The following is a 16,215-nucleotide window of genomic DNA, read 5'->3' as shown; positions in this document are numbered from 1 at the left end:
GAAGTTGATGTATCTCGTCTCAGATGATGTGTTTTATTCTAGAAGTTAGTTTGGAGGTCAGGACTGTCTTACACAATTTTAAATGAACCACACACTAAAGTTTTCAAATTGAATTGAATTTATTGGACAAACATTGAAAATAAAAGAAGGAAGGAGGTCTCCTTTCACAAAGCCCAAAGATGAGAAAGAGGAAGCTGGGGGATTCTCATTTTTAGCGTCGCTTGTCGTAGGTCTGAACTGCGCTCCATTCGTATGAGTCTGCAAGACAAAATCAAAAAAGATACTCAATACGCAAGCTTGTTAAACACAAAATGTTGATTTAACAGGACTGGGGTGGGCAGATCCACCTAATTATCGATACTATTGTCCTTGCAACGATACTTTGTTCCTCCATCAATTCCCTCAAAGCGCTGCCTATCTATGTAGATAGCGCAGCCCTTCTCTCTCTCACCCTTGGCCACTGACTTTAAACGTGCAACACCTTTCCTTGCCTGGCCTGCTGCTGCATCCCGCCAGGCAAAAACAGGAAGTGCGTCACTGTGCAAACTACAGAAAAGTACATCGCCTTGTGTATTTGTGTAGTGAAGTGGTCTGTTACTGTGGCGACACCACAAATTTATACAAACTCACAAAAATGATCACCCTGCAGAGAGCAACGAGCTGCAACCAAAATGTTAAGAAATAACTGTTCCTGAACAAAACCCTGTATAGCAATATGACAAAGGAGCCAATGAGAGAAAATTGATACTTCATTTGCATTACAGACTATTTTCAAAACATTGTGCAATGGAAGGATTTTTACTGTTCTGGATGACATTGTTATACAGTATTTGAATTTTGTTACATTGCTGATTTTTTGACTCTCTTGGATTTTTGTCCTGAAACAGTTCCAATAGAAATATTTGTATTCGTTTTTTATACTGTTCATGATTGCAGTCTGTTAATTTCATTAAAAAAACATTTTAGCTCATTTCTCAACCTACAAATAATAAAAGAAACCACAATTATGTATAGGAGTAAAAAAAACAACCCAATATTGATCCAAAGAATAGGCAAAAATACATGAACTATCAAATACGCATTTTTTAATACTTGTCGGTCAAGAAATAAGAATTCAGTTTAAATGATATGATATAGGATTTTAAAACAATACTTTCATATATCATTGGATGCATTATATACAGCGGCTTGCGAAACTATTTGGCCCCCTTGAACTTTGTGACATTTCAGACTTCAAACATAAATGTATAAAACTGTAAAGAATCAACAATAAGTTGGACACAATCATGGAGGGGAACACACTTTATTGGATATTTTAACTTTTTTAACAAATAAAAAACGAAAAAGTGGGTGTGCAAAAAAGCAGCACGGCGGCGCAGTGGTTAGCACTTGTGCGGCACAGTTCATGTCATGGGAACCTGTCGTGGGTTCAAATCCAGCTCCAGACTTCCTGTGCGGAGTTTGTATGTTCTCCCCGTGCTTGCATGGGTTTCCTCCGGGCACTCCGGTTTCCTCCCACGTTCCAAAAACATGCATTTCAGGTGAATTGGCCGGTCCAAATTGTCCATTGGTGTGAATGAGCGAATGAGTTGTCTGTCCCTGTGTGCCCTACGATTGGCTGGCAACCAGTTCAGGGTGTCCCCTGCCCACTGCCCGGAGATGGCTGGGATGGGCTCCAACCCCCCCACGACCCTAATGAGGATAAGCGGTACGGCTAATGAGATGAGATGGGTGTGCAAAAATATTAAGCACCTTTACTTTTAGTGCAGTAAACTCTGTCCATAAGTTCACTGAGGATCTCTGAATGATTCAATGTTGATCTAAATGACTAACAATGATAAATGGAATACACCTGTGTGTAATCAAGTCTCTGTATAAATGCACCTGCACTGTGATAGTCTCAGAGGTCTGTTTAAAGCACAGAAAGCATCATGAAGAACGAGGAACAGACAAGGCAGGTCCGAGATACTGTTGTGGAGAAGTTTAAAGCTGGATTTGGGTATAAAAAGATTTCCTAAGCTTTAAACATCCCAAGGAGCACTGTGCAAGCAATAATATTGAAATGGTAGGATCAGACCACTGCAAATCTACCAAGATTGGGCCGTCCCCCTAAACTTTCAGCTCATACAAGGAGAAAACTGATCAGAGATGCAGCTAAGAGGCCTATGATAACTCTGGATGAACTGCAGAGGTCTACAGCTGAGGTGGGAGAATCTTTCCATAGGACAACAATCAGTCGTATACTGCACAAATCCGGCCCTTATGGAAGAGTGGCAAGAAGGAAGCCATTTCTTGAAGATATCCATAAAAAGGGTTGTTTAAAGTTTGCCACAAGCCACCTGGGAGACACACCAAACATGTGGAAAAAGGTGCTCTGGTCAGATGAGACCAAAACGAAAGTTTTTGGCAACAATGCAAGACGTTATGTTTGTCCTAAAAGCAGCACAGCTCATCACCCTCAACACACCATCCCTACAGTCAAACGTGGTGGTGGCAGCATCATAGTTTGGGCCTGCTTTTCTTCAGCAGGGACAGGGAAAATGGTTAAAATTGATGGGAAGATGGATGGAGCATAATACAGGACCATTCTGGGAGAAAACCTGATGGAGTCCGCAAAAGACCTGAGACTGGGACAGAGATTTGTCTTCCAACAAGACAATGATCCAAAACATAAAGCAAAAGCAACAATGGAATGGTTCACCAAAAACATTTTAGAATGACCAAGTCAAAGTCCAGACCTCAATCCAATTGAGAATTTGTGGAAAAAACTGAAAACTGCTGTTCACAAACGCTTTCCATCCAACCTCACTGAGCTCGAGCTGTTTTGCAAGGAGGAATGGGCAAAAATATCAGTTTCTCGATGTGCAAAACTGATAGAGACATACCCCAAGCGACTTGCAGCTGTAATCGCAGCAAAAGGTGGCGCTACAAAGTATTAACTCAACAGGGCTGAATAATATTGCACACCCACTTTTTAGATTTTTATTTATTAGAAAATTTTAAAATATCCAATGAAGTGTGTTCCACTTCATGATTGTGTCCCACTTGTTGTTGATGCTTCACAAGAAAATACAGTTTTATATCTTTATGTTTGAAGTCTGAAATTTGGCAAAAGGTCACAAAGTTCAAGGGGGCCAAATAGTTTCGCAAGCCACTGTATTTGACGTGCATGTCTGAACCTCATTTTTTTTCTTTTGTTGTCCAAAAAGGACACAATGTGCTTCAATGTGTATAAGTAATTAGATGACCTGGCTCCTCTTGGCTTCTTTTCCCCATCAGCCCCACAAAAGAGTTGACTTTATGCCCTGTCAAAAAAAGTAAAAAAATTTGAAAACACAATGAGGAAATTCAATATACAATTGATACATTAAAACCAAAGAACCAAACCCATTTACAGGCTCAAGTATTTGTTTACAAATAATAAATTAATAAAAGTACCGTATTTTGTAAACCTTTTTTTTTTTAATCAAATAACTTATATACTGTTGAATTACAATTTAAAAAATCTTGCACTTTACATCAAATGATATGTTGTTCCCATCATTTGGACGTTATGAAAAACTTTACCTTCCCCCAAAATCTATTTTTTGAACAAACCTCAACCTCAACCTGCAAAAAAATCTAAAGCCTTATAAAAAAAAAAAGACACGTACTGTTTCCATCTTAAATTATTAGAAAACGTTAGCAATATGTTTTTTTCATTAACAAAGAGTTTCGAAAAAGTGCCAGGGAGCCACAAGGTAGCACCAAATAACCGCATGTGGCTCCAGAGCAAGTTTAGCAGATGAAAAAGTCCAGGTGTGTTGGCGATAGAAATCCTCTGCCTCTGCCTTTTGCGGTGTTTTGTGGACATGGTGGCTTTTAGACAAACTCGAAATGTGTGCGTGCGAAGGTAATCTAAGTTTGACAGGTTGTTACAAGTTATGGATGTGCAGGTGGGAAAGGGGCGGGGCAGCAGTATAGCCAATCATAATGCAAAAAACAATACACCATAAAACTCCATCAAGTAGCGAAAGAGCAAAATGTCAATGGCGATACAGCAAGGGATTACTGTACTACGTGTTTGCTGCACTTTATTGCTTCGAATTCTTTAAATAGTAATACATTTATTTTTGGGGCCATTTCGCACAGCCCTCTCATTGAAATGTTCAAAAGCCTTTATTTTGTGTGTGTTTTTTGTCCATTACTTACTTTTTCGTGGGATTTCTGACTTTGCTTTGTTGGGAAAAGGGCAAATGTTAAATTACGGACAAGATTCGAGACTGTGTGCTTGAGAACAGTTACCCATTGAGCGTTTTCCCATCAGACCAATGAACTGATGTGGTCTTGGTTTTCGTGTATTCCTCAAAAGGATTTCTCTCAAGGGGTCACTGGACCACCAGTTGTCCTGCAGAGAAAGTGAGAAATTCACGTCAATTCTGGACCACGGAATGCACCTGATTACAAGCCGCAGAGCAAAACTCAATTTTGACTTTGTTTAGGCCATGCGGCTTGTAAAAAGGAACTCCTTCATGTCCATTTCTTACATTTTGACAAATCAGCGGGGAAATGTCAAGTAAAGAAAAGTAACCCATTGTGCCCCTGTTAAGACTCTCGCTTAAAGACGGTTTTTCCACTTTTGAATCTCAACTAGAGCAGCAGTCAATAGGAATCAATTTGCCATTAACAAAAACGCAGGAGTGCAAGAAAAACATTCTCGAAAATAAACTCAAAGCACGGCACTGACTAAAATTCAGAAGCCTGTACAATCACAACAGCCTGTAGACGTGCGATGATCTTCAGCTCTCCCATCCTTTGCATGATAAAATGATAGAGAGGAGACCAAGTATTGCTAACAACTATATTAATCATTGACGGTTGAAACGATAAGTTGATTAATTGGATTTTCTTTTCTTGAATTTAGCATGGAGCTTGATTTAATAATGTGGCAAATGATAATAAACAAGAAAGATGGGTACAATAAAAAAATACTTATTTTATCGAATATACACCGATTAGAACAAAATGAAATAAAAATCTAAAACCAACTAGACACTGTGCTCAGTCAGTGGAGACCTATATACATAAATTAACCTCTGTACATTTTCATATATAAGCAATACATTTAGATCAAGTCAACATTTTGTATCCCTGTAAACCAAGAATAGGTTCATTGACAGCAGCGGAACAGTCAACACAACAAATATGATGTGCATTCAGTGGTCAACTGCAAAGTCTGTAACAAAAGTACTTAATCCATGCTCAACAGTTTGAAATCCAACCTTTTTAACAAATGATTTTTGTTCTTTGAACAGCACGCTTGTAATTTCAAATACATTTGCTTAACGCTCAAACTCTTTTTTTATAGTCAAATATACGTGTATAAAATGTACAGTGCATGTCATCAAACCCATGTTGGCTTGAACCTTACCGAGGCGAGTCAGACTCTGTTTCGTTCAACTGTCCGACGAGCTCTTTAAATGTCGAGGCGTCACCGAGCTACCGCGCAATACGCTAGTTCTGCTTTGCAACTTTGTAAGTTGTCATTTAATTGCTCATTTTCAGGCTAAAACGCTCCAAAACTTGAAACGTTTTGATGTTGATGCCGCCATTTCTGTATGTTTATGTTACCGCTTGAGACATTTTTCATTTCCATTTTCAATCGCCAGTTGTAGTTTGATTTTTGTTTCTTGTTCGGACATTTTGTGAGGTGCTTCGTGCCCACTTATTTAATCGCTACTCTGGTCCTGATTTTTGTTCTGAGAACCTCCGCATGGAGTTCCTGCCTCCTGCTACGGAGCCTCATACCACTAAGATCAGAACAGTGTGCCACTCCTTAGTAATTAGCGTTGGCATGCCTAATAATTTTTTTAGTAGGAGTAGCAATACTTGGTTCTTTCTTTATCACATTGCTGTGCGCTAGGGATAGGAGAGCTTAAGATCAGTCACATGGCACAAGTGTACTTGCTGTTGTTATGGTACAGGTTTCTGAATTTTAGTCAGTCTGGTAAATTGAATTTGGTTTAGACACTCTCGCGTACTTTATGAGTATCGACTTCTACAAACAGTGGTCTAGAATTTACAGTGATGAATATTTTGAATGACAGTAGAGAGAAATATGTGATATTCCTAAAATACACAGAACAGTGTTTTTGTTTGTGCATGAAGGCTGAAAAATCTGGCAACGATTTATTGTTTAACTCATTAGAAGAATGGTCTTATCTTGGCACGGCTCCATTTTACAAAGTCAAAGGGAAGGCGTGCAATCCGTATCAAGGCAGACAAGCAAAAACGTTTTCCTTAATAGACGGAAATGTATTGCAATCACTTAGAAGGGAAAGAAAGTCTGCTTTTTTGTAGAAAAAAAATATACTTTAGTGGGTTGTTATTAGGTTCTGATTTAGTTCTCCGACTGTATTTCCAATTTTTTTGGGTGGGAGGGAAGATTTCACTCTCTAAGGGGATTTTTTATTTTTTTTTTTAAATTATTGAGAAAATATATATTTTTTTAAATGTACCTGATGTTGCATTGATAGGAAAGGGGAATTTACGGCTGGTCGAACGTGACACATTCCAGTCTTTGCAAACTCCAGTTATTTCTTTTTTGTTACACATTTTTTTCCCTTTTTTTAAAAACGACATACAATATGTTTAAAGCTAATAATAATAATACAGAAATGTCCATATACCAGAACTGATTCTCAATGTATACCTATCTATTAGGTCCTCACGAAGACTATAGCTAAGTATTTATAAATGATTGAAACAACAGAAATTAATTAATGAAGTAATTTTGTGTCCTTGAAGTCATGCTCATTCGACGTATAATTACTAATGCACTTGGTAATGATATTCCGATGTTTTTTTTTTTTTAAATATCAATGTTTCCATTATATATGTATCATACCTGGCATCTTTTAAGTTTTTGATTATTTTAAACTTTTATAACAATTTTTATGTGGAGACAGGATATCTTTAGAAAAAAAACTTGTTTTTCCCATTTTGTCTCCAGTCTGATAATAATAAGAACGATGCTGAAAGACGTGTTTGTGTTATTTGGTCAATAAATAAACCCGTAATAAATGACCTTTTTTAGTCTGCTGTGAGAAAATAAGAACTGCGTTATTTTGGCTTAACAATGAGAACAATTTGCTCTGTTTATGATACAGTATATTTGTATAGGGGCCGACAGAACAATAAAACGATTAAAAAGCCTCCCCAATAATTCGCTTCCGAATTTCGTACAAGAAACTGGAAATGGATTTGCGGACCAAGAGTTTACCTGAATGCGGTCGCCGTCCATCCAATAATCTTCCATTTCTTGCACTTGCTTTTCCTGCGCCCAAACTTGCGTCGCAGCAATCAAAAGCATCAAAAGTGAGAAAAGACGCCAAGTCATGATGCACGATCGCCTTGATAGAACAGAGGAATTATTGCGATTAAAAGGAGCAAAGATGCGCGTTGTGAGTGCAGCGCGTGCTTTAGTGCTCCATGCTAATCTTCTTTTTGGCACTTTTGCAGCGCTCCGATCAGAAAATCTTGGATGCTATCAATTCGATTCGATTCGATTCTCTTTCCTGCTTGCTTTTGCCCCTTTCGCGCACATTTTTGGCCACGCGGAGCTTTTAAAGCCTCCGAGAAGTCACGTGCTGGCTTTAGTCGTGAGGCAAGATCCTTGAAGGTAATCCCAAATGGGAAAGCGGGCAAAATGGGAGGAAACAGTACATGGCTTTGACAGCAGTCATTATTTCATCGATATATTCTCATTATTTTTCGGAATTTTGACGTCATCAGAGTAACACGTTATTTAGTGCAAGAGGTTATGAGTGTTGGAGTGTTATTTTTATGACTCCGAGCTAAACCACCAAAAATGGAATGTTACTGCAGTGGACGTGATATTGAGTGTTTAATTGCCTTCTTCAGAGGTTGAAAACTGCAAAAGTACATGACAATGCGTTAAGACCATGTGCCGATAAGTTCACGAAAATAAAGTGCAACAACTTTACATACGTCTGAACTATTACAGAATATGATTGCTTATACATCATATAAACACTTTTAGAAACTTACGACAGTGCCTTGGGGCAGCACAGCGGCTTAGTGCTTGGCACGTCCCCGGCTCAGTTCTGAGGTCATGGGATTAAACCCAGTTATACCAACCTTGCACGTTTTCCCTGTGCCTGCGTGGGTATCCTCCAGTTTCCCCCCACTTTCCAAAAACATGCATGTCAGGTTAATTGGCCGGTCCCAATTGTCCCTATGTGTGAATGAGTGAGTGAGTTGTCTGTCTCTGTGTGCCCTGTGACTGGCTGGCAACCAGTTCAGGATGTCCCCTGCCCATTGCTCCAAGATGGCTGGGATGGGCTCCTCAGTGGAAGTGTTTAAATCTAGACATAAAACATCTAGACATTCTACAGCTTATGAATGATGTTGACCACAGGAAGGGGTCAAGCGAACATTCTGTTATGACGTAGATTTCACGGTGTTTATTGTGTGCGCAGGCCTTTGAGACTTCCTATGATTTCAGGGCAAACAAACAGGACAATAAATCATCCCAGTCAACTTGGACGATTGGAAATCTGGGTGATTTGGGTGGCAAGCTACCCAAGACCAGAAATCCATAACGGATTGGATTCATCGTAGAGCTCCGCATGAAGGTTGCAGTAGGAATTACATTATTCTTTTGATTTTGACTGAGGACTGCTGAACTTCGAGAAAGCAGCGATACTGGGGTCAGCAACCTGCAGCTCTAGAGATATATGTGGGTCTTTAGCACTGGAAAAGTGGTTCCTCCAAGCTTTTTCAGAAAAGTATGGGGAAGGGAAATAGATTAATACATTTTTACAATAGTTTTCTGTAGAGAACAAAGATGACAAAAGATTCTCATTGCTACGCCCACCTGCACCTTCAGATCTTCCTCCATCCCGCTGCCTGTCCCAGCTCCATGGGGAGCAGAGCTTTCAGCCGCTCTGCCCCCCACCTCTGGAACTCATTACCACCTGAACTCCGGAAATTCCACCACCATGTCCACCTTCCAATCCGGACTCAAAACCCACCTCTTCTTATTTTTCTATTCATAATGACCTGCTTCACATACTGCCGTTCTTTGTTAACTTTGTTTTGATTTGGTATTTATGACTTGCTTGTTCGATATCACGTGTACAGCAATCTCGGGTGTCCTGAAAGACGATTTGAAGTCAAATGTAAATGGTAAATGTTCTGCATTTCTATAGTCCTTTTCAAGTCACTGAGGACCACCCAAATTGCTTCACAATGTGCTTCACACTTACTCATTCACACACACACACTCACACACCGATAGCGGAGTCTGCCATGAAAGGTTCCTACCTGCATATTGGTGGCCTTAGGAGTTCAGTGTTTTGCCCAAAGACACTTCCACATTTAATTCGGAGGAGCAGGGAATAGAACCCGTGACCTCTCGCTCCCAAGGCAAGCACTCAACCTCCTATTAACAATATATATAAATTTTTTTGATAAAAACATTTTTAATATTTTCCATTGCTTTACATTACTTTGAATACATCTGTAATATTAAAAGCCTAACTTTAATGTAAGAAGCCCCCTTTTGCTTGATTCTAGAGTGATTTTATTTTATTTTGAGTTTGTACCGGCTCTTTGGACATCTTGGGTTGCCGATTGCTGACTTGGGTATTTCTCATTTTTGTGACTTCATAACAAGAAGGAAAATACTCGATCAGCAGCGAGCCCAAAAGGACAAAGAGTCACCCAAATACGGTATTTTCCGGACTAAAAGGAAATACTTTTTAAAATTTCTGTTCCTGGCACGCAAAGAAAATATAGCTTGGACATCCCAGATACTAAGACCGAGGTCCAATTACGATAACAGACGCTCATTTGAATAAAAAATGATGTATTGTGTTCAGAATGAATGGATGTTCACATCAAAACAAAACAAGAATCTCGACGAAAAGTGGGCAGAGTTCATCAAGTGCAACATTTGCTCAAGTGGCTTTATTCCATTAACAATAGTTTTGTGTTATTTACAAATGTACTCAGAAAATGCGAATGTGTCATCCTTGGTAAGTGCGGCACACTCATCTGGCTTTTAATTAAACACAACATTTCAATTTGCATGAACAAGCTTTATATATATATATATATATATATATAAACATACACATTATATAATTATGCCGTCAGAGGGGGTAGGTCCAGGAGAAAAAAATATTAATTGATTGGATTAGCAGATAAAAACAAATCTCAAATCCAATTCATGGGCCAAAATGCTACTGAAAGACAAATAAATTATTCTCATATGTATTTATGGTTAGATATACGGCACATGCAGACAGTTACATGGTATATTTCATTTTATATTTGGATATAAATGATTAAATGAATTACACTGGTTTAGAAATCCTCAAAATAAAAAAAAAGTAAGAAATTATGTGCCTATTTTAAATACTGAATTTGAACATATACAAAAAACGCAAAATACAAAAAGTTTTTTTTTTTTTGCATGACGTTCAATAAATATATCAAGGTATGTTGTGTAGGGCAGCGCAGTGGTTAGCGCATGCGCGGCACAGTTCTCAGGTAATGAGATTGAACCTTCCTGTGAGGAGCTTGCATGTTCTCCCCGTGCTTGCGTGGGTTTCCTCCGGGCACTCCGGTTCCCTCCCACATGCATGTCAGGTTAATTGGTTGTCCCTGGGTGTGAGTGATCAAGTTTGTTGTCTGTCTCTGTGTGCCCTGCAACTGGCTGGCAACCAGTACAGGGTTTCCCCTGCCCACCACCCGAAGATAGGCTCCAGCACCCCCGCGACCCTACTGAGGATAAGCGGTGCAGATAATGGATAGATACATGGTATGTTGCTTATTATTAAGCCACACTTTGTGGTACAAAACAAAACATTGATTTGAAATGTACTTATATGTATTAGAGAACGCAAAATGCGCGACATTTGATAAATATCCTAAAAGGTATATTGAATTAAATTCTTGGGGGAGGCAAAAACTAGAAACAACGACTGGATTTATTTACAAATCAATTTGGAGCAAAGCAACTAACAGAATGCCCAAAGATGAAAACCAGAAAACAAAAACCAAAAAGAGAAATAAAGAAAGAAATACAGCTCTAGTTGCTTTGTGGGTGTTGCCTGGCTTTGGCAGCATCCAATGGACATATTTCAAACTGCAAGTCCTTTTTGTCTTGTGCTTCTCTTAGCGGACTTTCGCATTTTTGACACCTATGCACTACACAATACAGCGACATCTAGTGGTCAAATATGACACAGTGTCCTTTTAATGAATAAAATAATATGTGATCAAATCAAATCAAAACACTGGGAACAAAAGGGGAAAACATTTTTTACTGCCATTGACATTATCAAGGTTTTCGCCATTTTGGTTTGGCGGGCAGGATTCAAAAGATTGGCTGGGCTATGTGGTCCACGGCGGTATTTTGATCATCCCTCGTGTGGACGATAGATATATGGCTCCTTGATCAAACTTTCAGTCACCAAACGATAGGAGAACAACGAAAATGTCCAGAAAGATCGTGTTAGGCAGACTCGGCTGATTTTGCGTGTTGGCTCTTGGCTCAATTGAATCAATGTTTGCTTTAACAGCGCATACTTTTATCCAATCGATAACGCCTACTTTTATTCCATACAAGAATGTTATACGTTATATGATGTATAGCACCTTGTTCAGTTCAATTTCATTCAATTGAGCACTACTTGAGTCCTGAGAAAACATGATGATATTACATCCCAAGTTGCAGGAGAAGAAAATTGACATTTTTTTGCCTCTCCCTGAAAAGATTTGCGCTCTAGCATAGCAGCCTAAAAAGTAATACAATGGTACCTCCACTAACGAATTGAATTTGTTCCTGGAGTAGCTTTGTAACCTGAAACATTTGTAAGTTGAAGCGCCCTTTCAATGTAAATGCGCTAATCCGTTTCAAGCCCTGCAAAAGTATGATATTTTCATAATCGTAAAAGCGCATCAGAACATGAAACAAAAACATATTTATAATAATTTACCTTTTAACTAGCTTCTGTGTTTACTGGTCCTCGGCAGAGTTTTTTGCCACACTTTACTTGAAAAATTGATCCAACGACATCTGCTTTTGCCGTAGTTTGCCAATCCGTCGGAAATGTGTGCGGCAGACATCATAGTGATCTGTAACCCGACTGAAATTGAAATTGCACAGTCACTTTGCAGTTCCCAGGTTCAATTCTAAATGCTGGACTTTCTGTGTGGAGTTTGCATGTTCTTCCCATGCCTGTGTCAGTTTACTCCGCCGATTTCCTCAAAGCGTCACTTCTATATGTAACTAGGGTTAGGGTTTTCCAGTTTCATCCTGTTTTCAGAGATTTGTTTTTTGTTTTCTGGTTGGATAGTTTAGGATTGTTCATTGAGCATTTTGTTATAGAATATTGTAATTTTTTAGCACCCTGACTTGGTTCCTGCCTTCCCTGCATTTATGTCCTCCCCAAATCATAACAGATACTTCCTCCTGTATACGTCAAAGTGCCACACCGTAGCCATTTACAGTCAGTAATAAATGTGGAGTGCTGTGCGTCATGTTCTTATTTATGAAACAATGGCCAGACATTTCCAATCACATAGTGGTAGTGAAATCGATCTGTGCTCTGCATTGCAAACTAGGGTGACAAGTAATTACATTTATTAGGTCACAAAGTCTACAAGAACCTAAACGTTTGTTCATTACCAAAACATGAATGGAAGCAAAACGCTTTACCTGATAACACTTTCACATTATGGAACAGCATCAGCTCAAGATGAAATACGGGCTGCATACTAAGAGGGCAAACCGATCCAATTAGGATAATGGATTCACTGATATTGCTGCACTGGGCTTTAAGCTTTCTCAATGGACTTTCTCTTTAAGGACAGTTTTTGACAAAAACAGTAAAAAATACAGGGGCGGGTTAGGCATCCCTCCAAGTACTCATTATGTTACTTCGTGTTTTTTAACCGCTGCTGATTTGTATTATTACAAGTACTGTTGGGTTTAGAGGGTGGACCCATGTGAAGCGAAGCAGGGACTGAGACAGGGATTTTCATACCTGACAACCTCCACGGCCTGTACAAACTGTCGTATTTTCCCGTACAAAATACAAAATAATCGTACACCATATTGTTTTTTTTTCAGAATGATGCATGATGGGAAATCCCCAGGCAGCAGACGCATGCGCACAGTAGCATCAAACCGCTCGCTTCGTTTGCAACGAAAAAAACGATACAGGGATAGGGGCTTCCGCGGTGAACTCGTTAGACTTGATTGATTTGCTGTTTCGTGATAGGCGGTGTTTACCGGATGGTACCCATAATTGACAAATTTGCGTTTTTCCGTACAGATTTCCTTGTACGTCGTACTCGTCTTTAAATGCAAAAAAACATACTTTGTACGGCAAAAACGTACTGGTTGACAGTTATGAGTTTTCAAAATAAGGTTGGTATTTAACACCCAAACTAGGAACAGAATGTCCATACCAAATAAAACCTGATATAATCCAAACCAGGAACAAAGTAACAAACAAACAATGCGTCAACAAAATGTCCAAACTAAACCAAAGCTGACACAACCTAAAACAGAAACAAAGACCAAACCGGAAATGCAAGGGAAAAAGTAACATCCAAAAAAGTGGGCACAAACAACTAACAAAATGTCTAAACCATTAACAGGAAACAAAAAAAACAAATCATGTGGGGATAATTAGGGACAGGTGTGTGTTGATTGAACACACCTGTGTTCAGTTCCAAATGCCAGTTGGCGCCCTCTGCTGGAAGGTGGCGTACCAAATCCTAACAAGTATCAAGTACTAACAAGGACTTTCCCAAAGAGTAAAAAATGAAGAACCAAAGTGTTCCAATGAAAAAGCTCATATCCTGCTTTGCTGCTTATTGCAACCACAACATAACTTAGCAAATTAGCATGTAGTCTGAAAGTGTGTTTCCTAAGAGACAAGGAGGAAATGAATTGACTCTAGCAAAAAACGGAAATGACTGCTGTGTTTAATTTTGTGTGTTGACGACCAAAGGGGGTGCTTTTATTGCGTGTCAATAAGTCAGGGCTAAAGTAAACCTTCACCGATTTTATAAGATGTTGTCAATATTTATCAAATATGAAAACAAGCAAAAGATTCAGTGCATTTTAGTTTGCATACGGAGCTAATTCAACAGACACCCATTTGTCAATACCACTAGCAAGAGACGATATATATTTTATGTTGCTAGCATTGTCTTTTTCAAGATGAGACATGACAATCCAGGAAAAACACGTCATGAATAAAGTTATATGAAATGTTCTCATACAAGTGAGTCTGTTTGAAGCAACATTTTGTGTTCACATCCTTCTCTTAGTCTGATTTTACTCTCTCATCTGCAAAATGTTTATAAAACGGACTTGAATTATTCGCTTGAAGCGATTGCAATAATTTAAGACGGAATGAAATGCATTTTTAATGTTATTTTAGATCACTTTCAATGACACACATGCACCATTTTATTGTCTCATCAACCTTCCTCAAGAGGTGTAGGCCATAAAATCATTTGATAAACTACATTAAACTTAATTTTCTTATGCAATTAAATGTTATGAATTCATATTTTAATTTGCTATTTTGTTCAAATTATACATGTCCAAGTAGTAATGATACACCCTGTTAGAATTTGCTCAATTGCTCTCCAACAAGACTACAATTCCATAAAAGCCATTTACAGGAAGTGACATCTTTTGATTTTGGACGGAGTTCAACTGTGGAAAATGAAGTAAGCTTCCACTTTTACTCTACCTCTTTTTAATTTATTGCAAATGTGTTATACTTGTATGAGTCAGTCACTCTTAAGGTTATAGATAGATAGATAGATAGATAGATAGATAGATACTTTGTTCATCCCCGAAGGGAAATTCACATTTCCTGCAGCATCCCTGAGCTGAGAACAATCGAAAATAACACGGGAGCTGCTGGAGTGGCTGCCATTCGTGACGGCGCCGGAAGAAAAGATTCAATTTGAATCATGTACAAACAAACAAACAATTGAATCATGTACAAACAAACAAACAAACAAAATATTCATGTTTCAATAAGTGGAGTGTTAATATATACCCTGTTATGGCAAATGATAGAAAATTACTGAGTATATTTAAAAAAAAAAACACATTAGATTTAGTTATTGAAGTTTCTGTTGAAAGTTAGCCAGCCAAATTGCAACTCATTAGGTCTATGAACCTAATTGGTTTGATTGGGGACTAACAGGGAGTAAATTAGGTCGTTCGGAGTGATGATTATAGTTATAACATTAACTTCGTATTACACAGGTGTGTTTATGAACAAAATATTTTCTTTTAAATAAGCTTTTTGGGTAAAACGTTTAAAAATGGCAGAGTGGAATAAATTTAGAGACACTGTTGAAGAAAACAATCTCTATTTTAATCTCATTCATCCTTGAGTTTGACGACTACGGATTTTTAGTGTTGTAATGAAATGGTAAATACATGAAGAATTTTCATGACAATGAAATGTTTACACAAAAAGGAATCCGTCATATTGTGTACATTTTTGTAGTGATTTCAAAGCAACCATTTTTGCGCCAGTAGCAGTTTTGCAAAATATCTAATCTTCAGTGTTTTTGTGTTACACAATTTAGGCGAAATAAAAGGTAAGGGCGATTATGTTTTACTTTCCTACTGTTGGGAATTAATTATCAAAATGTACCGTTTACCAAACTGTTTGAATTAGTTATCTGACTCCATTAACCAAACACAACCTACATTCACCCAACAATTTATGCACGCTCGTTTCTTGAGGGAAAAATGAACAGGAAAGTCGACATTTTCACACGGTGCAGATTTGATTTCCCTAACACAAGAACTGTGAATTTCATCGGAGACGGTTGAAGAAGTGACATTGGAGTCTGTGTGAAGTCTTCTCCTGAAGTCCTTTAGCTTTCTCCTATTGGCCATCTTCTCCCCGCATAATGGTGTGCCGGCTCCTCCCATGGGAATGCCAAGAAAGCCCCCTAGGCTTCACCATCTCATAGACGAGCGTCCCGATGTCTGGGGTTCTCAAAACAACACCGAGCCTTTCTGCGTCATCAGCGTCTGGGTGTGCTGATTATCTTATCAGCAGTACGTCCCGTTCCTGACGTTCCTGTAAACAACATGTTCTGCCAGCCTGCCCTGACCTTGTACTACAGCCCAGTCAGTGAATATATTTTGCA

The 16,215-nt window shown here is 38.6% G+C and overlaps 1 protein-coding gene across 2 annotated transcripts; it reads right to left on the bottom strand.

Annotated features, from left to right (window-relative positions):
• Positions 1–100: 100 nt before the first annotated feature.
• tac1 (tachykinin precursor 1) lies at positions 101–7,615 on the bottom strand. 2 transcript variants are annotated; one of them, XM_088326002.1, is made up of 5 exons: positions 7,262–7,614; positions 4,285–4,387; positions 4,192–4,215; positions 3,249–3,305; positions 101–258 (listed from the first exon to the last, which is right to left on the bottom strand). In XM_088326002.1, the coding sequence occupies exons 1-5, from the start codon at positions 7,376–7,378 to the stop codon at positions 212–214; spliced, it is 348 nt and encodes a 115-aa protein (XP_088182128.1). In that variant the 5' UTR covers positions 7,379–7,614; the 3' UTR covers positions 101–211. The 2 variants fall into 2 exon arrangements, with proteins under 2 accessions (XP_088182128.1, XP_088182129.1); XM_088326003.1 differs by lacking the exon at positions 4,192–4,215 and having other exon boundaries at positions 7,262–7,615.
• Between the last annotated feature and the right edge of the window lie 8,600 nt (positions 7,616–16,215).

The sequence above is a fragment of the Urocampus carinirostris genome, chromosome 2, assembly GCF_059441175.1.
Source record: "Urocampus carinirostris isolate Australia breed hairy pipefish chromosome 2, RoL_Ucar_1.0, whole genome shotgun sequence".
Classification (NCBI taxonomy): Eukaryota; Metazoa; Chordata; class Actinopteri; order Syngnathiformes; family Syngnathidae; genus Urocampus; species Urocampus carinirostris.
The sequence above is the reverse complement of the archived record's forward strand: the minus strand, read 5'-3'. Positions and strand labels throughout refer to the sequence as shown.